General features: G+C 48.5%; 1 protein-coding gene across 4 annotated transcripts in view; it reads right to left on the minus strand.

Annotated features, from left to right (window-relative positions):
• ADGRB1 (adhesion G protein-coupled receptor B1) overlaps window positions 1-26,700 on the minus strand; it is a 399,558-nt gene that overhangs the window by 168,937 nt on the left and 203,921 nt on the right. For all 4 annotated transcript variants that reach the window (XM_083144946.1, XM_083144947.1, XM_083144948.1 and 1 more), the window contains 8 exons: window positions 19,765-19,929; window positions 19,507-19,671; window positions 18,079-18,243; window positions 17,142-17,243; window positions 14,984-15,090; window positions 11,687-11,881; window positions 10,186-10,254; window positions 2,312-2,420 (listed from right to left, as the gene is read on the minus strand). In XM_083144946.1, coding sequence (XP_083001072.1) covers window positions 2,312-2,420; window positions 10,186-10,254; window positions 11,687-11,881; window positions 14,984-15,090; window positions 17,142-17,243; window positions 18,079-18,243; window positions 19,507-19,671; window positions 19,765-19,929 — 1,077 coding nt within the window. The remainder of the gene's footprint in view (window positions 1-2,311; window positions 2,421-10,185; window positions 10,255-11,686; window positions 11,882-14,983; window positions 15,091-17,141; window positions 17,244-18,078; window positions 18,244-19,506; window positions 19,672-19,764; window positions 19,930-26,700) is intronic.

Consider the following 26,700-nt stretch of genomic DNA (forward strand, 5'->3'; position numbering starts at 1 on the left):
CAGGAAGAGGAGCAGCAGAACACGAGGACATGCACTGACACTAGGGGGAGGAAGGTACAGGTGGGAGACATTCTTCACAGGAAGAGGAGCAGCAGAACACGAGGACATGCACTGACACTGGAGGGAGGAAGATTCAGGGGAAATCTGAGGGAGAATGACTTCACAGAAAGAGTAGTAGATAAGTGGAATAGCCTCCCATCAGAGGTGGTAGAGGCAAATACAGTAGTACAATGTAAACATGCTTGGGATAGGCATATTGATATCCTTACAAAAATAAGGGTACATGTGTATTTTAGCGGCGCCCATCGCATCGTATACCAAAAGGCATGCGATGCCGTGCGATGTTGTACAATGTCATACAATTTTAAAATTGCAATGCGATTAAACATTGTATAAGCACCCAAATGGGTGCTTACAATGTAAAATGCACCCCCACGCCACCCCCCCACTATAAACGTGAACCCGAAGCGTAGCGAGCGCAGCGAGCCCGCGAGGGGCGGCGGTACGCGTCCTACGACCTTTTCATACCCCCACTATCCACGTCGGCGTGGAGTTGAGAATAGAAAGTGTGGCGAGCGCAGTGAGCCACCGAGCCGAAGCGCGGCGAGTGCAGCGAGCCCCGCGAGGGGACGCGGATACCTGTGAAGCCCGCGAGGGGGCGCGGATACCTGTGAAGGTATCCGCGTCCCCTCGCGGGGCACGCTGCGCTCGCCACGCTTCAGGCTCGGTGGCTCGCTGCGCTCACCACACTTTCTATTCTCAACTCCACACCGACGTGTATAGTGGGGGTATGAAAAGGTCATGGAAGCGTACCGCCGCCCCTCGTGGGCTCGCAGCGCTCGCCACGCTTCGGGTTCACGTTTATAGTGGGGGGTTAGCGTGGGGCTGCATTTAACATCGTAAGCACCTATTTGGGTGCTTATACAATTTTTAATCGTATAGGGGCCAAAATCGCGTCGCATCGCATGCCATCTGGTACATGGCATGCAATGCGATTAAAACATCGCACGACCAACATCGGGGGCGCCGCTAAAATACACAAGTATCAAAATAAGGATCAAATATGGTTTGAGGTAACATGTTTAAAAAAGGGGCAGACTAGATGGGCCAAGTGGTTCTTATCTGCCGTCACATTCTATGTTTCTATGTGTCTATGATAAAGGAATAGGTAACAGTTATTATAGTTCTCAATTTACCACATTGGATTTATAAGATCATAGCAACATCCAATCTTTAATAGAAGTCACATCTTAGTACATAAACCCCAGATTATCAACTATGTGCACGCTTCCGTGGTGGAATTCAAAAGAGGTTAGGTTTCCCATAGCAACCAGATACTATAATTTTCTAGCATGAGCTTGCTATAGAGAAATGACATACAGAATCTGATCGGTTGCTATTGACAACATCACCTCTGATCAGTTTTAGACGTTTTAGTAAATTTACACCGCAGTGTCCAGTGTAGACCCCCGGCTCATTAATCGTTATTCCTGTTCCCTTTATTACACCCCGGCCACAGGACAGAGCAGAAGTAATGGGTATCTGGTCAATCGGTCAACATTATAGCATCAACATGCACAAAGTCGACATAAGAATAAACGACGACATGGCAATGGTATGATGGGCGAAGCAATCCATGCGATAGGACCTGGTACACTAATTTAGAGTCCGCGTTAAGAAAAAAGAAAGGAAAAAAAAACGTGTTGGCATTTTTGTGCGTCAACAATTTCCGTGTTGACATTTTGCCTGTGTCGGCCTTTTTGGCGTCGACCCTTTATACTGTAACCAAATAAATGGTCAACATTAACACCCCAGCTCTGCAATGTGCAGGATTTTCACGCCATGATCGCGCTTGCAATTTGGAGGCAAGTTTCCTTTAATTCATCATGAGCCCCACTCAGGACCTCCGCACGTCCAAGGACAGGTCTGCCCACCGCCCCTCACCCGCCAGCGTGTCATTTGTAACACATTTTACAGAGACTTTGTAAAGTGTACGACCAGGGGGGACTCAAGCCTCCCACACCAATAACGTTTTATCCCATGGACCAAACTGGAAAGTTCCATGTCATTCGTAGACGCAGTCTCTGTCCCAGCGGCTGCAGAACAGGCGGTTATATTACCAGCGACTCTGCGGCTACAGCTGGTTATTGCAGTCATCTCAGTATCAGCTGCAGCACAGGCCTGGGAGCCTCAAGGACAACTAGAACACACAGACGGATGACAAGCAGCCAGTGCTACCTAGTGGCTGAAGAGAGAGATGAAACCTAGTCCCAGAGCCTCGCACACGACACACACACACACAAACACCTACCCAGGTTGTCTGTCACTTGGTACGAGTCCTTAAAATCCTTCATTCGGAAACCGATGACATCAATGAAATCTTCGATCAGCCTGAAGAGATCTTTGACGCTCAGCCCCATCTGGGAAGAGGAGAATGTCAGAATGGGATGACCACGGAATAAATACATTTTATGTGCATTTAGCTACTGTAATGTAAGGTAAAGGAAACAGACATTCATTCTGGATACACAGAGACCAAGCCTTAGCTGCTGGGGCATTGTGGGACTTGTGGTTTCACAGTAGTCTGACAGCGCAGCTCTGAGCAGTCTGATAAAATGCTGCCGGATGCAGTAATTAGTTTAGGGATCGTTAATCTCGTCGCAGCGGTACCGGTACTATTTTCACTGCTGTATCATTGGAGAATAATGACACGCGTTGATCCGTTGTAAAACAGACCGGTGACACCTGAACTACCCTACACTAAACCCTACTCCACATGTAGATTTCTGCAGTTGTCAGAACTGCGCTGTTTCCTCAATAACTCACAGATTAGCTGTAGCATATTTTATCATATAACTAGCACATACATATCCGTATACAGTATACAGATTCCTATGTAATATATAGTATTTCACCAACCATTACAACAGGATCATCTGAACATGTTTACAGAACATTTACCCCGGGTCTGAATGGCCCCCATAGATAGATATATATGATAGATAGATATGATAGATAGATACAGTCATTAGGTCGACACCATTAGGTCGACATGGGAAAATGTCGACATGGGTTTAGGTCAACATATGAAAAGATTGACATGGTTCTAGGTCGAAAGGTCATGAGTTCGACAGGTCGTTAGTTCGACAGGTCATTAGTTCCACAGTGTCTAGGTCAACAGTGAAAAGGTCGACATGGGGTTTTTAACTGTTTTCATGCCCTACCATCCACTAGGGCGTGCTGGGAGAATAAAATAGTGTGCCAAGCATAGCGAGGCACCGTGCCCGACGCATGGCGCGTGCAGTGAGTGATGCCAGGGGATGCGGTGCACTTTAAACTGTGTCCATGTTGACTGTGTTGACATTCAGGTCAAAAAACAGTGAAAAACCCTATGTCAACTTTTCCCTGTCGACCTAGACATTGTCGAACTAACGACCTGTCGAACTAATGACCTTCCGACCTAGAACCATGTCGACATTTTTCCATGTCGACCTAGACCCATGTCAACATTTTCCCATGTCGACCCAATGACTGTCGACCATCATGCTGTAGACCAAATGATCCCAACCCATTTATATCCCTACCGGTTAGGCCTCTAGCAGTTCCATTTACTGAGCGCAGATCATAGAAATAGGCGCTACAATGATCACATGACGTGCGTTAATACTTAGAGACCGCAATATTCACCTTCAAAGCTTTGTTTTAGCTTTATACAGGAGCCAATTAAAATTGCGAGACCTCAAAGTCATCTCTCTCCAGCAGCGGCTGGTGGGTCCGTCAAGCTTAACGCTTTTGGACGTGCAAAAAGGTTCAGTCATGTAGGCAACTGTTCGAGCCCCTTTTACACCATTGTAATGGCTCGCTCTCACAGAACCCTCAAAAGCGCTTTGTTATAAGAGGCATAGAGGCGGAAAGCCTCAAATTAGACTTTATCTGTTAGTTTTCTCAGAATGTCCTGTTGTCTTGACAACTCGGAGGAGACTTCACTGAAGTTGTTTGTAAGGAGCGTAATAATAATAATAATAATGCAGGGAAAATGCAATAATAATGTCTCATATTTGGTGATATGATCACAAGAGAAGCCGCTCTGGAAAATATTATGTCTTTCTTCCCAACAAGAATATGACACAAAGTATCTTCGGTAAAGGTGCATTATAGTGTACACAATACACAACACACACCTAATGTTTATTGTATGCTGTGCGCTCATAAATACAGAAGCTTCTAAATATATGTTTATCCTGGCTCTCAATTCTCCTATAAACATTCACTTTATACAAAGTATCCCTAGAGAGGGAGAGAGAGACACAGAGGGGCTGTGAGAGAGTGGAAGAGGTAGAGACAGATAGAGAGGGGCGGAGAAAGAGTGGGAGATGAAGAGAGACACAGAGGGGATGTGAGAGAGTGGGAGAGGGAGAGACAGATAGAGAGGGGTGGAGAAAGAGTGGGAGATGAAGAGAGACACAGAGGGGATGTGAGAGAGTGGGAGAGGGAGAGAGACAGATAGAGAGGGGCGGAGAAAGAGTGGGAGATGAAGAGAGACACAGAGGGGATGTGAGAGAGTGGGAGAGGGAGAGACAGATAGAGAGGGGTGGAGAAAGAGTGGGATAGACACGGATAGAGAGGGGCGGGGAGAGAGTGGGAGAGGGAGAGAGACACAAAGGGGCTGAAAGAGAGTGGGAGAGGGAGTGAGACAGATAGAGAGGGGATGGGGAGAGATTAGGAGAGGGAGAGACAGATAGAGAGGGGTGGAGAAAGAGTGGGAGATGGAGAGAGATACAGAGGGGCTGTGAGAGAGTGGGAGAGGGAGAGACAGATAGAGAGGGGCGGAGAAAGAGTGGGAGATGGAGAGAGACACAGAGGGGCTGAGAGAGAGTGGGAGAGGGAGAGACAGATAGAGAGGGGTGGAGAAAGAGTGGGATAGACACAGATAGAGAGGGGTGGGGAGAGAGTGGGAGAGGGAGAGAGACACAAAGGGGCTGAAAGAGAGTGGGAGAGGGAGTGAGACAGATAGAGAGGGGACGGGGAGAGAATGGGAGAGGGATAGAGACAGATAGAGAGGGATGGGGAAAGAGTAGGAGAGAGAGACACACAGAGGGGCTGAGAGAGAGAGTGGTAGAGACAGACAGATAGAGAGGGGCGGAGAGAGAGTGGGAGAGGGATAAATAGAAAGGGGCAGAGAGAGAGTGGTAGAGACAGGCAGATAGAGAGGGGTGGAGAGAGAGTGGGATCGGGATAAATAGAGAGGGGCAGAGAGAGAGTGGTAGAGACAGGCAGATAGAGAGTGGTGGAGAGAGAGTGGGAGAGGGATAGATAGAGAGGGGCGGGGAGAGAGTGGGAGAGGGATAGAGAGGGGCAGAGAAAGTGGGGGAAGGACAGATACAGATAAAGAGGGGTGGAAAGGGAGAGGCAGTGAGACAGATAGAGATGGGCAGGGAGAGAGTGGGAGAGGGACAGTGACAGATAGAGGCGGAGAGAGAGTGGGAGAGATGTAAAAGACCACCCGAGTGCTGTCTTGGCTTACGCTGATTAAATCATCAAAGATACAGTATATCACAATGATGGACTGATACGTCTCTCCAGAAAAACCTATGTACTGATAGCCCTGTGTACTGATAGCCCTGTGTACTGATAGCCCTGTGTACTGATGGCCCTGTGTACTGATGGCCCTGTGTACTGATAGCCCTGTGTACTGATAGCCCCGTGTACTGATAGCCCCGTGTACTGATAGCCCCGTGTACTGATGGCCCCGTGTACTGATAGCCCCGTGTACTGATAGCCCTGTGTACTGATAGCCCCGTGTACTGATAGCCCCGTGTACTGATAACCCCGTGTACTGATAGCCCTGTGTACTGATAGCCCCGTGTACTGATAGCCCCGTGTACTGATAGCCCCGTGTACTGATAGTTCCGTGTACTGATAGCCCCGTGTACTGATGGCCCCGTGTACTGATGGCCCCGTGTACTGATGGCCCCGTGTACTGATGGCCTCGTGTACTGATAGCCCCGTGTACTGATAGCCCCGTGTACTGATAGCCCCGTGTACTGATAGCCCCGTGTACTGATAGCCCCGTGTACTGATGGCCCCGTGTACTGATGGCCCCGTGTACTGATAGCCCCGTGTACTGATAGCCCCGTGTACTGATAGCCCCGTGTACTGATAGCCCCGTGTACTGATAGCCCTGTGTACTAATACAATATAAAAAAAAAAAATTGTTACCATTTCATTTATGTGAAAATCATAGACCTTGGTAATATAAAGCTGATCGCTATAAATTCAAAGTAGCTATACATATATATATATATATATATATATATATATATATATATATATATATATATAGATATATGGCTTGGTTACGGCGGCACTCGTCACGACAGATAAATAAATCAGAGACTGGAGGTTTTCCCAGGGAAAACCTCCAGTCTCCTGGCTTTGATTTATTTATCTGTCGTGACGAGTGCCGCCGTAACCAAGCCATACATACCCTGAGCTTCTCTCACGTTATTTCTACACGGGAGGCACCGCATCATTCTTTGGATATTACAGCCAGCACACCTGTCGGAGTGCCGCCCCACCATATCTATATATATATATATATATATATATATATATATATATATATATATATATATATATATATATATATATTTGTCTACATCTGTCGCTCAAAATGTGTGAGTGTGTCTATAACAATGGGTGGAGCATCTGACTCCGCCCACACACACTCACATAGTGACAGAGAACCAGCCCACAGTGCCAGACACCCTCTGCCTCCCCATGCTGCCCGGCAAAGACACTGCTACTGCACAGCCACCAGGTGAGCGCCCCCCCCCCCACTCCGCGCCCCCCCCCCGTGCAATTCGCGGCACACACTCCCTCCCGCGATTCGCGGGCGGCACCCCCCCCGCGACCCCCCCTCCCGCAATTCGCGCCAAACCCCCACCCCCCCCCGCGACCCCTCCCGCGATTCACGCCCCCCCTCCCGCGATTAGCAGACCCCCGCACCCTCCCGCAATTCGCGGACCCCCGTGCCCCCCCCCCCCTTCCCGCAATTTGCAGACCCCCCTGACCCCCTTCCGGCAATTCCACCCCCCAGCGAACCCCACGCGACCCCGCTCCCGCATTTCACGTACCCCGGTGAGAATGGGGGATCCTGTACCGCCACATGCAGGTGCAGCCCCTAGGTGGGAAATCCGTCCCTGGCTGCCGCGCTGCAGGTTCCCCCACTGCCAGAAATGCCCCCACGGTCCTCTGCACCAGCGCCACAACTTTTATCAATGTCTTGCCCACATACCACTATTATACAGCCTCCTGCTCTCATACACCCTCACTCCCTCCCAGTGGGAGGAGACGCTCACACACTGCCGGGAGCTGCATACTGTCCCGCACCCTCCTCCAGTTCTAGGGATGCCCATTGACCATCAATGATTTCAAATCATCGATGGTTTATGGCCGATGTTGAATACTTTTGCCATCGATGTGGGAGGACCAGATGGTTTCCCTACATCGATGGCAGAGGAGAACCGATCAAGTTTCTAATTTTTTTATGGTGCCGGGACACGGAGCATAGCTCCGCCCCTCCCCCCCCCCCCCACACACCCGACAGTCCCGTCACCGAGTTCTTATTGTTCCATGGCCTATTCAGTCAGATATAATGGATGACCATCGATAGCTACAACAATCGATGGTTATCCAAGTAATATTTTCTGCTCAGGGGCTTAGATGCAACAAAGCTGCGGGGTAATTCAGACGCGTTCGCACGGCCGTAAATTTGCAGCGGCATGCGTTCCGTGAAGATGCCACATTATTGAGAAATCCAGAGTTATAGTGCTGGCTATGGGAATGGGTGTGTATGACTGCAAATCTGTACGCAGCAAATATGTCCAAACCCATCGTAACAGGCCCAGCTGGCTGCAATACATCGCAGGCTCCGAGCAGCCAAGTGGGGGACTGTCCTGATAATATTGGGAGAGTTGGGAGGTGCTGCATACAACATGCCCACTGCTACCCAATACCAGGGGTGGGCAATAAGCAATCCCCAATGATAAGGACTTGTGCACAGAGCCCCCTGCAGGCCACAGAGGAATCAGCAAGTGCTGCTGCTGCTGTACGTTTAGTAACCTTATATAATATATAATTACTATGGCCCTTATTCAGATCTGATTGCAGTACAAATTTGTTTGGAATATGGACAAAACCATGTGCACTGCAGGTGGGGCAGATGTAACATGTGCAGAGAGAGTTAGATTTGAGTGGGGTGTGTTGAAACTGAAATCTAAATTGCAGTGTAAAAATAATGCCGTTAGTATTTACCCTGCACAGAAACAAAATAACTCACCCAAATCTAACTCTCTCTGCACATGTTACATCTGCCCCACCTGCAGTGCACATGGTTTTGCCCATTTTCCAAACAAATTTGTACTGAGCTCAGATCTGAAAAAAGGCCTGTGAATGAGGCACTTTGAAGCATGCAGTTATTATGTCACATTATCCCTCAGTAACTCTGTGCCTTACTGGGGACGTCCCAGGACGCAGGAGGTGCAGACCCGCAGGGCGTGTGGCTTATACACAGATCCTCAGCAGCTCGTCACCTGATCTTGCCTCTGGCACTTGTTGATGAATGATTCTGCCTCCAGCAGAAGCTAAAGGGCTGATACTGTAATAAGGAGCCTGAGGATTAATTCCTGGGATAGTCATCGCTCACAGACGCTCAGACCGGCAGCAGCTCCACAGGAATTCAGGCAAATCTGGCTGCCATGCGCTCTAATTGTCCTGGGGTGTTCCTATGCGGTTACGCAGATGGAGCAGAGTTTATCACAGCGCTAAGACAAAGAAAATAATTTGCACATGGCAGGAGTGGAGTAAGTCCGGGATCTGTATGTAAATCTGAACACGTTTTGTGCTACGGTGCAACAAAGTGCACTCCACCTGTTACAGTTCACGTCTGAAGTATGTGAGTATCGCCCGTGTTTGTATCATTGTGCCCTGTATTGTACCATTCTGTTAGTAGAAATTCCATGTTTGAAAGACATTGTTGAGGTTTTAATCATGTCTGTCCCATTTGGGCGTACTGGACAGTAGTGTGTAAGTATTCAAGCCTTTGAGAGAGGTAAAGTATCAGCCAATGAGCTCCTAGCTGCCATGGTGTTCCAAAAAGGACAAACGGGAGCTGATTGGCTGATACTCTCTCCCCAAAGCTTATTAAATAGACTTTTGAATGTACAAATACCGGCCCCCTCAAAATATGTTACCATGGGGTGTCCTGTCTGCCTGTAACTATACATTCCTTGGTCGGTTTGGGATCGTTGGTCGACAATCATTAGGCCAACACCTTTAGGTCGACATAGGGATAGATCGACATGGTTCTAGGTCGACATGGGTCAATGTCGACATGGGTCAAGGTCGACATGGGTCTAGGTCGACATGGGTCTAGGTCGACAGTTCATTAGGTCTACGTAAGCATTAGGTCGACCGGCAAAAGGTCGACATGGGGATTTTTCACTGTTTTTTTACTGAATGTCGACACCGTCGACATGGACACAGTTTCGAGTGCACCGCATCCCCTTGCTTCGTTCAGTATGCTTCGGGCACACTATTTTATTTCCCACCATGCCCTAGTGATTGGTAGGGCATGAAATACTGCCTGTCGGCACATGTCGGCTCAAAAAAACAGTGAAAAACCCATGTTGATTTTTTGACTGTCGACCTAATGCTTTTGTCGACCTAATGACCTGTCAACATAAACCCATGTCGACCTTGATCCATGTTGACCTAGAACCATGTCGACCTATCCCTATGTCGACCTAATGGTGTTGACCTAATGATTGTCGACCAACTTGCTGTAGACCCAATGACCGTACGCCCCCTGGTCACCACACTGCAATGATCATGTGTTGGGCTGACTTTCAGAACCACCAAATCCAAAAATGAACTTTATTTGAAATTCCATCTGGAGGCGTCGAACATGACGGCTAATATTTTATCTGCTGTGTAAACAACAAATTAGGATGGTAACTGTATTGTATTCCAAGGCTTGGACTGGCCTCCAAATCCCCAAGGACTGTAACGGAACCCCGAGATTCATTGTGTCGGCAGCAAACATGCTGACGACTCAAAACACTGCACTGAAAGGGACAATGCCAAAGAGTCTAAGGAGTGGGAACAGGTAAAAGCAGCACCTACCGTCTGGGCCTCGTCCCACTTGTCTCTGTTCTCGTCGGAGAGTAAGTTGCTGATAATCTGGACAAAGTTCTAGATGGAAAGTAAAAAAGAATCAGTCAGTAGCTGCAGCAATGAGCACAGGGACAGATTGCTCCCTACATTCCTCCTGTGTTCCCAGGAACATTGCGCCTACTCTCCTGAGTGTTGTTTAGCACTTCCCATCCCACCTCTCTCTCTCACTGCAGCAGATTTAGCATTTCACAGCGAGATCACTAAACGTGACACCAGACACTTGCAGTCTCCGTTCTGCCCAACATTTCCTTTCTTCTCCAGCCCACACGTGTCTGAGGCGCACAGTTACACAGCCTCACGCCTATCGATTCCGGCCGCCTGAGCTGATCGCCTCTTCCATTAATCTATAATCATGAGCCCGGGCTCTTCCCTTACGTGGCACTCACTCACCCGGGCACCCGAGAGGAGGCCTCTGAGTATCACTCGGCCTTTCATGTCTGTTCCCGCCGCCTGGACACTTTCATCTCACAGCTTAATAACTGCACAGAGCTACGACCTAAGACTCGGGTCACCCTGCAGAGCTAATTCCCTGCAGCAGTGCATGAGCATAACCTGAGGATACACCATTATTGGTCGACAGGCAAACTGTCTACATGGTCTAAAGGTCAACATGCACAAGAACGACAATAATAAAAGGTTGACATGTCAGCATGTTTTCTCATCCAGATGACACATCATACCATCCACGGGGACTACAATTAGGAACAGAAAAGACTGCAGAGCAAAGCGAGCCCTGCTAGGGTACACAATACACTATTTGGGATCCATGTCGACAGATGTCGGCACAGTCAAAAAAAATTGAAAACCTTATATCGACCGTTTCATGTGTCAACCATTTCCCTGTCAACCTTTTCCTTTTGTCGGCCTTTGGTTCATGTCGGCCTAGTGCATGTCGTCATTTTTGTCATGTGTCGACATTGTCACTGTCGACCAAGGCTGGTCGACCTAATGAATAATAATAATATACAACCGGTCGACTCAATGAGAGGCAAAGTCCCCTGAACATTACGCGATGCCGGCTGCACACACTGGGTCAAAGCTAAGAGAGAGAGAGATAAAGGGGGAAGAGATAGAGTACCAACCACTCAGTTCCTAATTGTCATTATTCAAGCACAGGGTCTAAGTAGCCTTTGTAAGAGATAAAGTGGACGGAGATAAAGATTCAACCAGCAAGTTCCTAACTGTCGTGTACCAAACACAGAATGTATAATGACAGTTAGGAGCAGTTTGGTACTTTGATACATTATTTGCCATTGGCCGAGGAGAGCCTCTCACGTATGGAACCTGCTAATTGAATTGACCCCTGCTCGTTTTTGACCGGCAGGGCATGCTGGGACTTGTGGTGTTACAAATGCCGTACAGAATAAGATCACCTGTCACTTGTCTTATCTAGAACCTTGGATACACCTCCGTCTATATCCCCCGGAGAAGACAGTGCGTCTCGGCTCACCTGGACATCATTGGAGGAGGGGTTGTGGTACGGCCGGCGGAAGATCTCGGTCATGTTCCTCAAACTTTCCACAGTGGACAAAACATCTCCGCTATAACTCGCCCCTTCCTGCGTGACCTCCACCAGGTTCTGTAAGACCTCCGAGACCCCTTCTCCTTTCTGCCCTCTCTGAGCTTTGGAGAGGTGATCTCGGATCTACAAGACAAACAGAGCACAGAAAGGAATCATTACTCAGGGGAGATGCATCGAGCCTTGGAGAGCGATACGATGTGGGCGTTGTCCCACAGACCAATCAGCTTCTACTGTATCTGCACAAGGTAAATTACAGGCAGGCGATTGGTTGGTTTGGGAACCTTCTACACTCTATCACTGTCCAATAATTGGTACATTTCCTCCTGTATTTTATTTATAACAATCAGCAATATAATATAATATCACAACTAAGTAGGCGCCATAATTAGAGGTTTCCAGCATATTACAGAGATACTGTCATTTCGTGGCTGCTGTACAGCATATTACACTTATATTACATCTGCCCCAACTGCAGCGCAGCATGGCTTTGCTCAGTTGGTGTATGGTCATAAGGTCAACACGATTAAGGTTGACATGCATTGAGTCGATCGCTAAAGGTCAGCAGGGGTAAGTCAACCCATGAAAAATGTCGACATGGCGAGATTTTCACGCTTTGTGTGAGCCGACAGGCGGTATTTCATGCCCTACCATCCACTAGGGCATGGAGGGAGAATATTATTGTGTGCTGAGCAGGGCTGCCGACAGGGGGGTGCCCTGGGTACAGCTGTCCCGAGCCTCGGCCTCTGGAGGGGTCCAGGCAGCTGCCCACAGCAGTGCCTCCCCCTCCCGGTTCCCCCAGCCAGGCACGCACAATGCAGCCTGCAGGGCGCCGAGCCTAGGACACAAAGGGGCTCGGCGCTCGACAGGCTGCTTTGTGCAGTGTTCGCTCCGGACCTGACCGTGGAGGCTGAAGGAGCTGGAGGGCGATGCCACAATGTGGGTGATGGTAAGTAATGGGGAAGGGGGAGGCGGGGTGCTGGCAGGCGTGCGTGCGCGCTGGAGGGGTAGTGCGGATTGGCATATGACGCTGTGCCGCTGGGGGCCCGGACTGTAGATCAGTCCCAGGCCCTAACATTTCTAGTGGCGGCCCTGGTGCTGAGTGCAGCACGGCATCGAGCCACTTTTTCGGTGTCCAGTGAGGCAGAGTCAGCATCTCACCACATCAAAGTAATGTGGAGGATCCAGACCAGGTTTTGGAGCAGTACCAGAATCCCAGGTGTGTAATCAGCGGCACCTGGGATTTCCTGATATAAGGGTTTCCAGGGAAGAGTCACCTTGCTCTTGATAGTGGCAATAGGCGGGGGTGTGTGGGCTAATGGTGGGAATCATTGGAGGGGATGGAGAGGATGCAGTCACAATCCTGCCCCCCCTTGTCGGGATTCCGACCACTGATAATACATACCAATCCCCATTGGAGCCTTGCGAGAGTCTGTAATGCTGAGATTGCCTGTATGCTGCTGCCAGTAACTATGGCTTCATATGGAATTAACCTGCTACGCTGTGACCTGCTGATCAAAATAAACACCAAAGTCTTCACCCTTGTCGCACCATGTCCACTGTGTCGGCATTTGGGACAAAACATGAAAAAACTCTTGTCGACCACTTGATCCGTTTGACCCTGTCGACCTTAATCATGTAGACATTTTCTCATGTGTTGATCTAAGTCGTGTCAACATTCGTGGTCGACCCGATGCATGTCCACCTTAATTGGACACAATGAACCCTGCCCGCCCAGTTGTGTGCGGAATCTGACCCCTGGTGCATTCAGAACATATTACATCTGCGCTAATACTGACACAGATGCATTGTACCAGCTCAGGGAACGGTATTTATGTCAGGGCCTATTCATAACTGTGTAATGGGCATGTGTTCTGCATGTACGGGAAGCGTCAGCCGCCAAATGCGCAGTCTGTACCTGAATCAGGACCAATATTACTAGCAGCTGTGTATGTTGGGGGGAATGTATCAGTAGCCTCCTCTGACATCCTCGCACCTGTTACTCTTATTTGGTGATTACCTATAATGTAGGGGGGTTGGGATCACTTGGTCTACAGCATGATGGTCGATAGTCATTAGGTCAACATGGGAAAAGGTCAACATGGGTCTAGGTCGACATGGTTCTAGGTCGAAAGGTTATTAGTTCGACAGGTCGTTAGTTCGACAGGTCATTAGTTCGACAATGTCTAGGTTGACAGTCAAAAGGTCGACATGGGGTTTTTCACTGTTTTTTTACCTGAATGTCACACAGTCAACACAGACACAGTTTAAAGTGACACCGCATTACCTCACATCGCTCACTGCGCTCGGCACGCTATTTTATTCTCCCACCACGCCCTAGTGGATGGTAGGGCATGAAATACCACCTGTCGGCTCAAAAAACAGTGAAAAACCCCATGTCGACCTTTTGACAGCCGACATACACACTGTCGAACTAATGACCTTTCGAACTAACGACCTGTCAAACTAATGACCTGTCGACCTAGAACCATGTCCACCTTTTCCTATGTCGACCTTTCCCCGTGTTGACCTAATGGTGTTGACCTAATGACTGTCTACCATGATGCTGTAGACCAAATGACCGCATACCAATGTAGGAATAGGAGTTAGGAAAGAGGCAACAGAAATGTAATGTTGGTGGGTTGGATTGAACGCACCAAGGAGGAAGAGGCGTTAATGCAGCCAATCAGGAACCTGAGCAGCAGACATGTGTCCGGACTGTATCCCCGCGCTCTGTATCCCCCAGCTATTAGCCCACCCACACTCCGATTAATCCTGTAAAGACCACTGCTGCATTCCCTGACTGCAGGCCCCTTATCCTGACAGCTGCAAAGTCCCGGCCTCATTAGACGCTGGGAGGTGAAATCAGATTTTGTGTCAGGCGTTATTGTATGGAGATGGGAAAGTAACATGTTCTGCGTTCCTAATACCACATTTACCAGCTTAGCAGCAGCAATAACGCACAACCTGGAAATTCAGCGCACAAAGGTGAACACAATACAAGAGGAAATTACAGAGGCTTGCTGAGCGCATAATCGCACCAATCACAGAGGCACTTACACTGCGCGCTTCCCCCATGTCTTATATCTGCAGAGCGTTACAGAGATACCCCCAACCTGTATCATTATACCAGGAACACTGCTTCACATCTCATAGGAAACAAGTAACGGGACAAATTGAATTAAATGAGGAATAATAAGCATGAAGCGAGTATTATAGACCTCTTACCATCTGCTGGATATTCCTGTAGTCAAGGGAAACGCATTTTATGTACGTCGGGACCTCCCAGTAGGCTTCTCCTACTTCATCCAAAACACATTTCCGGAGAACGACCCCTACAACGGAACAAACAGACATTACAGACTGGTGGTAATCCTTCTGGGAGCGGAACTGAGGCTAAAAACGATTCAGCCTCTCCAGTCTTGGGAATTAGTGACATCACTGAGGCACGAGGCGTGAAGTGCCTGAGGCCTCAGTTTTGTTGAGTTCTTAGTGTATTGCTAGTGTAAATGGTTATGGTACTGTATGGAGGGACAAGGTCGACATAGTTAAAAAGTCGACTCAAGCTAAAGATCGACATGAAGTTAGTGGACACGTGAAAAAGGTCGACATGTGTTTCCCTTTTTTTTTTCTTTATCAATTTCTAACATGGATGGTAAAGTACAAGAAGGAACCCCCCCCCCCCCTCCCCCCCAAAAAAATCTCACACCGATCTTTTCACGTGTCAAAAATTGTCATGTTTACCTTTTGTTTATGTCGACCAAATGGTGTTGACCTTTAAACTGAATTCCGCCTTAAGGAGCCCATACAAGCTCCGTTCATCGGCTCCATTCGGTACTTAAATAGTACACATCGCATCGCATCATATGCATAGTGCAATGCGATGCGATGAAAAGCTAGTACAAAACGTATGTGCAGCACATACTTCTTGTACTGTACTATGAGATGTGCGGGAGCGCGCATCTCATAGTACAGAATGGACGGAGCACAGAACGGAGCGTGTATGGGCTCCTTAAGTACTGACTGCCTTGTTCTTGCTGTCCATGGTGCTGAAACGGCCGTAAGCTGTAGGTTCATACATCTATAATATTATTTTTTCACTTGTTCTAGACTGGAATTGTAGATTATCAGTCTAGATAATTGTATTTTATGTGTGCATATGGTTACATAACCAATTACTACAGTAACAGGCATTTTACACCTGTAGTATCAGACTGGGTCCACACACAGGGCTCTTTGTGCACTGGTTGCGTTAGAGTATATTGGAGCATAAATAAGGGATCAGTATGAAATCCCGGAAGTCGAAATACCGACGCCGGAATCCCAACTGCCGCAATGCCGAGAAGGGGGGGCCGTGGATAGAAAATACACACCCCCCCCTTTGCAGGCTCACTGCACTCGCCACACAGCGGGCCCAATGCTTTGCTACGCTTGGCACACTATTTTATTCTCCCTCTATGGGTGTCGTGGACACCCATAGAGGGACAAAGTGCAGGCATTGCAGCGGTCAGGAATCCGGCATCTGTATTTTGACCGCTGAGATTCCGACCACTGGGATTTTGACCGCATCCCATAAATAATGGTCACCTATGATTGAGTAAGGCAGTGAGCTATGATGAGGTAAATGGTGAGGTGATGATGTCATGGTGAGGTAATGGTGAGGTGATGATGTCACGGTGAGGTAATGGTGAGGTGATGATGTCATGGTGAGGTAATGGTGAGGTGATGATGTTATGGTGAGGTAATGGGGAGGTGATGATGTCATGGTGAGGTAATGGTGAGGTGATGATGTCACGGTGAGGTAATGGTGAAGTGATGATGTCATGGTGAGGTAATGGTGAGGTGATGATGTCACGGTGAGATAATGGTGAGGTGATGATGTCATGGTGAGGTAATGGTGAATGAATTTGTTGCTGGTGATGTAAGAACACTGAATAGATCAGGACAGAATAGCAGCATAAACATAAGACATTTCTGAATAATTATTCTATGAATATGTTTGTAATGAACGTGTTACCTATATGTGCTGTAAAAATTGCATCCATTAATAAATATGAGTTTCATTTGTATAAATGACTAATTTTGAATACGATTCAGTGTGTCTGCCAATCAATAGGCAACCGGCCAATCAGTTCCCTGGACATCCCTGAAGCACAGAGTTGGCACCAATTGGAACCACCAGCAGCGTAACCTCTCTCACCAAAGTCCTCCTGGAATTACATCACTTCAAATGAATGGTGCATTCTGCTTATGGAACGTCAGGCACAATGAGAAGGAATTACCAGTGACATTCTGTGGAAATGGCATGAGATGTTTGTAGTGTGAATACAGAGGAAGTAGGATGTTCCTGCCGGGGCACAGAGCAGACAGCCGCGAGTGGAGTTACCTGTAGCATTCCGAGGGCACCGAACCTCAGCCGTTTCTCCCGCCGGATTTAGTGGCCAAACAACAGAAGATAGATTTTCCTCAGGACAAATTTCATGAGGTTCTGAAAAGACAGAGGTCACTTTATTTTTTTAAAAGGTCGTTTGTATTTGCCAATACAGTCTGAGCTCTGCGGCTTCTACTCAACCTTTCCAAGAGGCCTTACTGGGATAAATGGTACAGAAATGGTGATAATGTGTAATCCACATGCAGCCCTGTCCTCACTGACACATCACTCATCTCCTGATATAAACTGTGCTGCTGGGGATCCTGCTCCTCCTACTATATAACTCTCAGTCTGTGGTTTCCTGCTGCCTCTATTCCCCTCATCGCATCATGCCACTTGCCCCTGTCACATGCAGCCCTGTCCTCACTGACACATTCCTCATCTCCTAATATACTCTGTGCTGCTGGGGACCCTGCTCCTCCCACTATATAACTCTCAGTCTGTGGCTTCCTGCTGCCCCCATTTCCCTCCTCACATCATGTCACTGCCCCTGTCACATGCTGCCCTGTCCTCACTGACACATCCCTCATCTCCTGATATACTCTGTGCTGCTGGGGACCCTGCTCCTCCCACTATATAACTCTCAGTCTGTGGCTTCCTGCTGCCTCCATTCCCCTCCTCACATCATGTCACTGCCCCTGTCACATGCAGCACTGTCCTCACTGACACATCACATATCTCCTGATATACTCTGTGCTGCTGGGGACCCTGTTCCTCCCACTATATAACTCTCAGTCTGTGGCTTCCTGCTGCCTCCAGCCCCTAACTGCCACACTAAAGGCTGTGAACAATGACATTTAATACTTTATCTCACAGGTTCTGTTTTCACTGTAGATAAACCAAGTAAAGTCCTTCCTAATATTACTACATAGGCTCGTAACGTAACACTTACCCGGGCACCTTTTTTCATTACAAGCTAGGTTTTCCTCTGCGGATCCAGGGCAAAGCTCACCATCGAAAAATGGCCCATAACAGACGCGTTCTCTTTTCTGCACCCCTCCATCGCACGTGGCACTGCAGCCCCCCCACGGCCCCCAGGACTGCCACTTCCCATCCACTGCAAGAAATACAGAGGCGTCTTTAGGAAACACGTACGAACGTCAGTCTGACCGAGAAAAAGTGTGAAAATATGACAACAACCAACGTCATCGCTTCTCTGAAGCACATAAAGGGGGAGGGGATACCCCTGGATGTATCGCAGCACCTGCTGTGATTGGCTGGCAGCAACGTGGAACCGACAGAAGACACGGCCCAAGGAATATATGTCAGCCAGCGCAGGATGCTCACATCCAGTCCTTACATGCTATTTTTGGCTGTGCCGGCTCTGCCGGTGACAAGCTCTGTGACCGATGGTGAAGAACAATGTGAATCAGCTAGGTATATATAGATATGACTTGTGAGAAGGTAATCTGTACGTGGTTACAGAGCAACACAGTAGTCATGTTCCTGTAAGGTACCGACTGATTCATTTCACCCTGACAATACAGAGGTTCTACATCTGCAAAAATAGCATCATATCTTTACTTCGGTTAAGTCATTTTTTACTGGTAATTTAGGAAAATGTAAAATAGCCAAAAAGATAATTAATAGCAAAAGAGATATATGGGCATCACACAAATAGCATATGCAGATGTGTCCCTGTAAATTATTGCTGCAGTCGCACCAAACAGCTCCCCTCACAGCGCCAGGCGAGACTCTGCGAGTTCCAGGTGTTTATTTTGCCCAAAATGCATCTTAGTCGCAGCAAAATGGGACTTATTCTGGTTCACTCTTTTTGACAAAATCCTTCTTAGATGGACAAAATCATGTGCACTGCAGGTGGGGTAGATGTTACTTGTGCAGAGAGAAATAGATTTGGGTGAGATCTATACTGCAGTCTAAAAATAAAGCAGCCAGTATTTACCCTGCACAGAAACAAAATAACTCACCCAAATCGAATTCTCTGCAAATGCTACATCTGCCCCCCTGCAGTGCACATGGTTTTGTCCATCTAAGAAGGATTTTGTCAGAACGAGTGAACTAGAGTAAGGCCCTAGGGGAGGGGTGGAGAGTTTGTGGGATAAAAACTGTCACAGCTCAAAGTGAAAGTACATTGTAGAAGTCATCATTCTGATGGGCTTTAAACTAGTTATGTCTAAATATTTCCAAAACGTCACGGCGTGTGGGTACGGCCTAACAAAATAAATAAATAATCTGGATCTGGATAATGTCACCATTATCCAGATTCTGGCAATGCCCATACTCAATATTCCCAACCTGTAAAAGGATTGTGTACCCGCCGCCGGAGGATGGATGGTGGATGGGTGATGTATTCTCTTACCAGGACACTGCGCTAGGAAGCATTCTCTTGTGTCCGACCACTGCCCATGACACTCCGATCCGCCATAGGACGGGCCGTTACACTCCCGGATCCTTTTCTGGGTCCCGTTGGAGCAGGTGGTGGAGCAGGCGCTCCAGCTGGACCATTCGTTCCAATTCCCATCGACTGCAAGTAAAGAGAGAGCGGCGGTCTTACTGGATATAGCAACAGCCTGGAAGTCGGCAAACGCTTAGAGCCGTAAGGCGTCATCGTCCTCACCTGGACACAAGGCGATGTTACAGAACTTGGTCTGTTTCTCGGGTCCTTTGCAGTCTTCACCCCCAAACAGAGGACTACTACAGGTGCGGGTCCTCTCCCTGTACCCCCGCCCACACGTGGATGAGCACAAACTCCACGGTGACCACTCATCCCACGAACCGTGCACTGTTAGAGAGAACACAGAGAGGTTACACAGTTATCCTGGTAGTTGTGTTACACACTCAACGGTCTCCAAAGTTACATGTGCTCACCGTCTCCTTACTACCCCTTCCTATGTGCTGCATCATAGTATCGCCCTCTCCTTACTACTACCCCTTCCTATGTGCTGCATCATAGTCTCACCGTCTCCTTACTAACCCTTCCTATGTGCTGCATCATAGTCTCACCCTCTCCTTACTACCCCTTCCTATGTGCTGCATCATAGTCTCACCGTCTCCTTACTACCCCTTCCTATGTGCTGCATCATAGTCTCACCGTCTCCTTACTACCCCTTCCTATGTGCTGCATCATAGTCTCACCGTCTCCTTACTACCCCTTCCTATGTGCTGCATCATAGTCTCACCGTCTCCTTACTACCCCTTCCTATGTGCTGCATCATAGTCTCACCGTCTCCTTACTACCCCTTCCTATGTGCTGCATCATAGTCTCACCGTATCCTTACTACCCCTTCCTATGTGCTGCATCATAGTCTCACCGTCTCCTTACTACCCCTTCCTATGTGCTGCATCATAGTCTCACCGTCTCCTTACTACCCCTTCCTATGTGCTGCATCATAGTCTCACCGTCTCCTTACTACCCCTTCCTATGTGCTGCATCATAGTCTCACCCTCTCCTTACTACCCCTTCCTATGTGCTGCATCATAGTCTCACCGTCTACTTACTACCCCTTCCTATGTGCTGCATCATAGTCTCACCGTCTACTTACTACCCCTTCCTATGTGCTGCATCATAGTCTCACCGTCTCCTTACTACCCCTTCCTATGTGCTGCATCATAGTATCTCCCTCTCCTTACTACCCCTTCCTATTGCTGCATCATAGTCTCACCGTCTCCTTACTACCCCTTCCTATGTGCTGCATCATAGTCTCACCCTCTCCTTACTACCCCTTCCTATGTGCTGCATCATAGTCTCACCGTCTCCTTACTACCCCTTCCTATGTGCTGCATCATAGTCTCACCGTCTCCTTACTACCCCTTCCTATGTGCTGCATCATAGTCTCACCGTCTCCTTACTACCCCTTCCTATGTGCTGCATCATAGTCTCACCGTCTCCTTACTACCCCTTCCTATGTGCTGCATCATAGTCTCACCGTCTCCTTACTACCCCTTCCTATGTGCTGCATCATAGTCTCACCGTCTCCTTACTACCCCTTCCTATGTGCTGCATCATAGTCTCACTGTCTCCTTACTACCCCTTCCTATGTGCTGCATCATAGTCTCACCGTCTCCTTACTACCCCTTCCTATGTGCTGCATCATAGTATCTCCCTCTCCTTACTACCCCTTCCTATGTGCTGCATCATAGTCTCACCGTCTCCTTACTACCCCTTCATATGTGCTGCATCATAGTATCTCCCTCTCCTTACTACCCCTTCCTATGTGCTGCATCATAGTCTCACCGTCTCCTTACTACCCCTTCCTATGTGCTGCATCATAGTCTCACCGTCTCCTTACTACCCCTTCCTATGTGCTGCATCATAGTCTCACCGTCTCTTTACTACCCCTTCCTATGTGCTGCATCATAGTCTCACCGTCTCCTTACTACCCCTTCCTATGTGCTGCATCATAGTCTCACCGTCTCTTTACTACCCCTTCCTATGTGCTGCATCATAGTCTCACCGTCTCTTTACTACCCCTTCCTATGTGCTGCATCATAGTCTCGCCGTCTCCTTACTACCCCTTCCTATGTGCTGCATCATAGTATCGCCCTCTCCTTACTACCCCTTCCTATGTGCTGCATCATAGTCTCGCCCTCTCCTTACTACCCCTTCCTATGTGCTGCATCATAGTATCTCCCTCTCCTTACTACCCCTTCCTATGTGCTGCATCATAGTCTCACTGTCTCCTTACTACCCCTTCCTATGTGCTGCATCATAGTATCTCCCTCTCCTTACTACCCCTTCCTATGTGCTGCATCATAGTCTTACCGTCTACTTACTACCCCTTCCTATGTGCTGCATCATAGTATCGCCCTCTCCTTACTACCCCTTCCTATGTGCTGCATCATAGTATCGCCCTCTCCTTACTACCCCTTCCTATGTGCTGCATCATAGTCTCGCCCTCTCCTTACTACCCCTTCCTATGTGCTGCATCATAGTCTCACCGTCTCCTTACTACCCCTTCCTATGTGCTGCATCATAGTATCTCCCTCTCCTTACTACCCCTTCCTATGTGATGCATCATAGTCTCACCGTCTCCTTACTACCCCTTCCTATGTGCTGCATCATAGTCTCACCGTCTCCTTACTACCCCTTCCTATGTGCTGCATCATAGTATCTCCCTCTCCTTACTACCTCTTCCTATGTGCTGCATCATAGTCTCTCCCTCTCCTTACTACCTCTTCCTATGTGCTGCATCATAGTCTCACCGTCTCCTTACTACCCCTTCCTATGTGCTGCATCATAGTATCTCCCTCTCCTTACTACCCCTTCCTATGTGCTGCATCATAGTCTCACCGTCTCCTTACTACCTCTTCCTATGTGCTGCATCATAGTCTCATCCTCTCCTTACTACCCCTTCCTATGTGCTGCATCATAGTATCTCCCTCTCCTTACTACCTCTTCCTATGTGCTGCATCATAGTCTCTCCCTCTCCTTACTACCTCTTCCTATGTGCTGCATCATAGTCTCACCGTCTCCTTACTACCCCTTCCTATGTGCTGCATCATAGTATCTCCCTCTCCTTACTACCCCTTCCTATGTGCTACATCATAGTCTCACCGTCTCCTTACTACCCCTTCCTATGTGCTGCATCATAGTATCTCCCTCTCCTTACTACCCCTTCCTATGTGCTGCATCATAGTCTCACCGTCTCCTTACTACCCCTTCCTATGTGCTGCATCATAGTCTCACCCTCTCCTTACTACCCCTTCCTGTGTGCTGCATCATAGTATCTCCCGCTCCTTACTACCCCTTCCTATGTGCTGCATCATAGTCTCGCCCTCTCCTTACTACCCGTTCCTATGTGCTGCATCATAGTCTTACCGTCTACTTACTACCCCTTCCTATGTGCTGCATCATAGTCTCACCGTCTCCTTACTACCCCTTCCTATGTGCTGCATCATAGTATCTCCCTCTCCTTACTACCCCTTCCTATGTGCTGCATCATAGTCTCACCATCTCCTTACTACCCCTTCCTATGTGCTGCATCATAGTATCTCCCTCTCCTTACTACCCCTTCCTATGTGCTGCATCATAGTCTTACCGTCTACTTACTACCCCTTCCTATGTGCTGCATCATAGTATCTCCCTCTCCTTACTACCCCTTCCTATGTGCTGCATCATAGTCTCGCCCTCTCCTTACTACCCCTTCCTATGTGCTGCATCATAGTCTCACCGTCTCCTTACTACCCCTTCCTATGTGCTGCATCATAGTCTCACCGTCTCCTTACTACCCCTTCCTATGTGCTGCATCATAGTATCTCCCTCTCCTTACTACCCCTTCCTATGTGCTGCATCATAGTATCTCCCTCTCCTTACTACCCCTTCCTATGTGCTGCATCATAGTCTCGCCCTCTCCTTACTACCCCTTCCTATGTTCTGCATCATAGTCTCACCGTATCCTTACTACCCCTTCCTATGTGCTGCATCATAGACTCACCGTCTCCTTACTACCCCTTCCTATGTGCTGCATCATAGTATCTCCCTCTCCTTACTACCCCTTCCTATGTGCTGCATCATAGTATCTCCCTCTCCTTACTACCCCTTCCTATGTGCTGCATCATAGTCTCACCCTCTCCTTACTACCCCTTCCTATGTGCTGCATCATAGTCTCACCCTCTCCTTACTACCCCTTCCTATGTGCTGCATCATAGTCTCACCGTCTCCTTACTACCCCTTCCTATGTGCTGCATCATAGTCTCATCCTCTCCTTACTACCCCTTCCTATGTGCTGCATCATAGTCTCGCCCTGTCTGCTGCATCATAGTATCTCCCTGTCTGCTGCGTTACATGCTCGCCCTGTCTGCTGCGTTACATGCTCGCCCTGTCTGCTGCGTTACATGCTCGCCCTGTCTGCTGCGTTACATGCTCGCCCTGTCTGCTGCGTTCCATGCTCGCCCTGTCTGCTGTGTTACATGCTCGCCCTGTCTGCTGCGTTACATGCTCGCCCTGTCTGCTGTGCTACATACTCCCCCTGTCTGCTGCATTACATGCTCGCCCTGTCTGCTGCGTTCCATGGTCGCCCTGTCTGCTGCGTTCCATGCTCGCCCTGTCTGCTGCGTTCCATGCTCGCCCTGTCTGCTGCGTTCCATGCTCGCCCTGTCTGCTGCGTTCCATGCTCGCCCTGTCTGCTGCGTTCCATGCTCGCCCTGTCTGCTGCGTTCCATGCTCGCCCTGTTTGCTACATGCTCGCCCTGTCTGCTGCGTTACATGCTCGCCCTGTCTGCTGCGTTACATGCTCGTTCTGTCTGCTGCGTTACATGCTCGCCCTGTCTGCTGCGTTCCATGCTCGCCCTGTCTGCTGCGTTACATGCTCGCCCTGTCTGCTGCGTTACATGCTCGTTCTGTCTGCTGCGTTACATGCTCGTTCTGTCTGCTGCGTTACATGCTCGCCCTGTCTGCTGCGTTACATGCTCGCCCTGTCTGCTGCGTTACATGCTCGCCCTGTCTGCTGCGTTACATGCTCACCCTGTCTGCTGTGTTACATGCTCGCCCTGTTTGTTACATGCTCGCCCTGTCTGTGAATTTCATTACAGGCACAATCTCCTGGACATTGGATTACATTATTAGTGATCTGAAGCGCTTAAGAATGGATCATTTGAACATTAATATTAAAATAAATACATTCATCTAGATGTACTCAGTAACCAGTGATAAATACAGTAAGGCCACTGGGAAGAAAACAAGGGGAAAAAAAAATCCCTGGTATCATTATTAGCAGAGTCTGCCAGGAAATAATGGTGGGAGGTGGATCCTGAGAAGTGCGCGGGGGTGGGCACTGACTATGCTATCAGTAAGGGGCGAGACAGAGGACGTGGGGAGAGGAGCTGAGCACCCATGCAGACAAGAAGGGGAATGATGGAGGTTATACAGGGGTATGATGGACGTGTGGGGTGACCTCTATGTGAAGGGGATGGGACTATTTGCTCTTCTCACTATCCATAAACCGCTGCTGGCAGGGGCAAGGCTCACCACATTACCAGCACGTAGAGAGCACCAGAGTGTACATAGCAATGTCCAGTGGTTACAATAACACCCATATATTTAACAACTGATCTCAGACACAAAGAACCAGCTGTGCCGGAACAGATCGCTGGAGCCAAGGCCAGCAGGGGCCAATAGTGGTACCAAACACAGCCCTGGAAAATACCTATAATTAATAAGAGGGTTTGTCCATTATGTAATGGAGCTGGTAGGAGGGCTGTGCATGATATTCTGCAGCTGGCCTCTTCTAGAGCACTGTGCCCAGTTCTGGAGGCCATATCTTCAGAGGCTACAAGGAAGGGCAACTAAAATGGTGCATGAGCTACATCCTGGAAAGACAAACAGATGGACATTATGAAGGGGGGGGGGGGGCAGTATGAGGAGGGGGGGGGGCAGTATATCACATGTACAAGGCTTCCATAGCCTAGACGTGCTACCTCAATAAGCTCATCATTTCTTCTCCATTAGTGCACCACCTACTGTACCAAGGGTAGATTTACAGTGGGGATATTGAGAATACAGCCCCAGGCCTCCACATAAGTAATAGGCCCATCGCCATAGCATAATGATAATAATCAGCCACTAACCGACTACATTGTCGAACATAAAACATATTTATTTCAATTGTGTTTCTATTTTTCCGAAAAGTCACATTTCCTACATTACTGTTATGTACTTAGGGAGACATTGGGGGCAGGATGTCACCACCTTGTGCAGTATCGTGACACGGAGGCCACAGGGGATGCGTCCAATCAGATCCCTCTACAGCAACAATGTGTAAAGAAGATCATAGACTTCTATAGAGTAACGTCAGCTATTGCCGCCATTTCCCGCTGCATCAGAAACCCGTTGGCTGGGATTTAGTACATACGGGAAATGCGGTAAAACCTTGAAAATGGTGGATAATCCATTAAACAATCTAGATTCTGGTGAGAGATGGATCATCTATTAGGTAACCTAAGCTCTGGCCAGAGATGGATTATCTATTAGGCAACCTATGCTCTGGTGAGAGATGGATCATCCATTAGGTAACCTAGGCTCTGGTGAGCAATGGATCATCCATTAGGTAACCTATGCTCTGGTCAGAGATGGATCATCCATTAGGTAACCTATGCTCTGGTGAGAGATGGATCATCCATTAGGTAACCTATGCTCTGGTCAGAGATGGATTATCCGGTACTTGTGTAGTTTCACGGCGCGTGCGTCTGAGTCCCCTTGCGGGGCTCGCTTCGCTCGCCACGCTATTTAAAATCAACTCCAAGCCAACATGGATAGTGGAGGTATGAACTATCCATGTTGGCATGGAGTTAAGTTACTTTTTTTAACATAGTTTGTGGCGAGCGTAGAACCCGGAAGTAGCACAGCGCCATGCTGGCGCCGTGAAACTACACAAGTACCGATTATCCATTAGGAAACCTAGGCTCTGGTGAGAGATGGATCATCCATTAGGTAACCTATGCTCTGGCCAGAGATGGATTATCTATTAGGCAACCTAGGCTCTGGTGAGCAATGGATCATCCATTAGGCAACCTATGCACTGGTCAGAGATGGATCATCCATTAGGTAACCTAGGCT

Source organism: Crinia signifera, chromosome 5 (genome assembly GCF_055691185.1).
Source record: "Crinia signifera chromosome 5, ASM5569118v1, whole genome shotgun sequence".
Classification (NCBI taxonomy): Eukaryota; Metazoa; Chordata; class Amphibia; order Anura; family Myobatrachidae; genus Crinia; species Crinia signifera.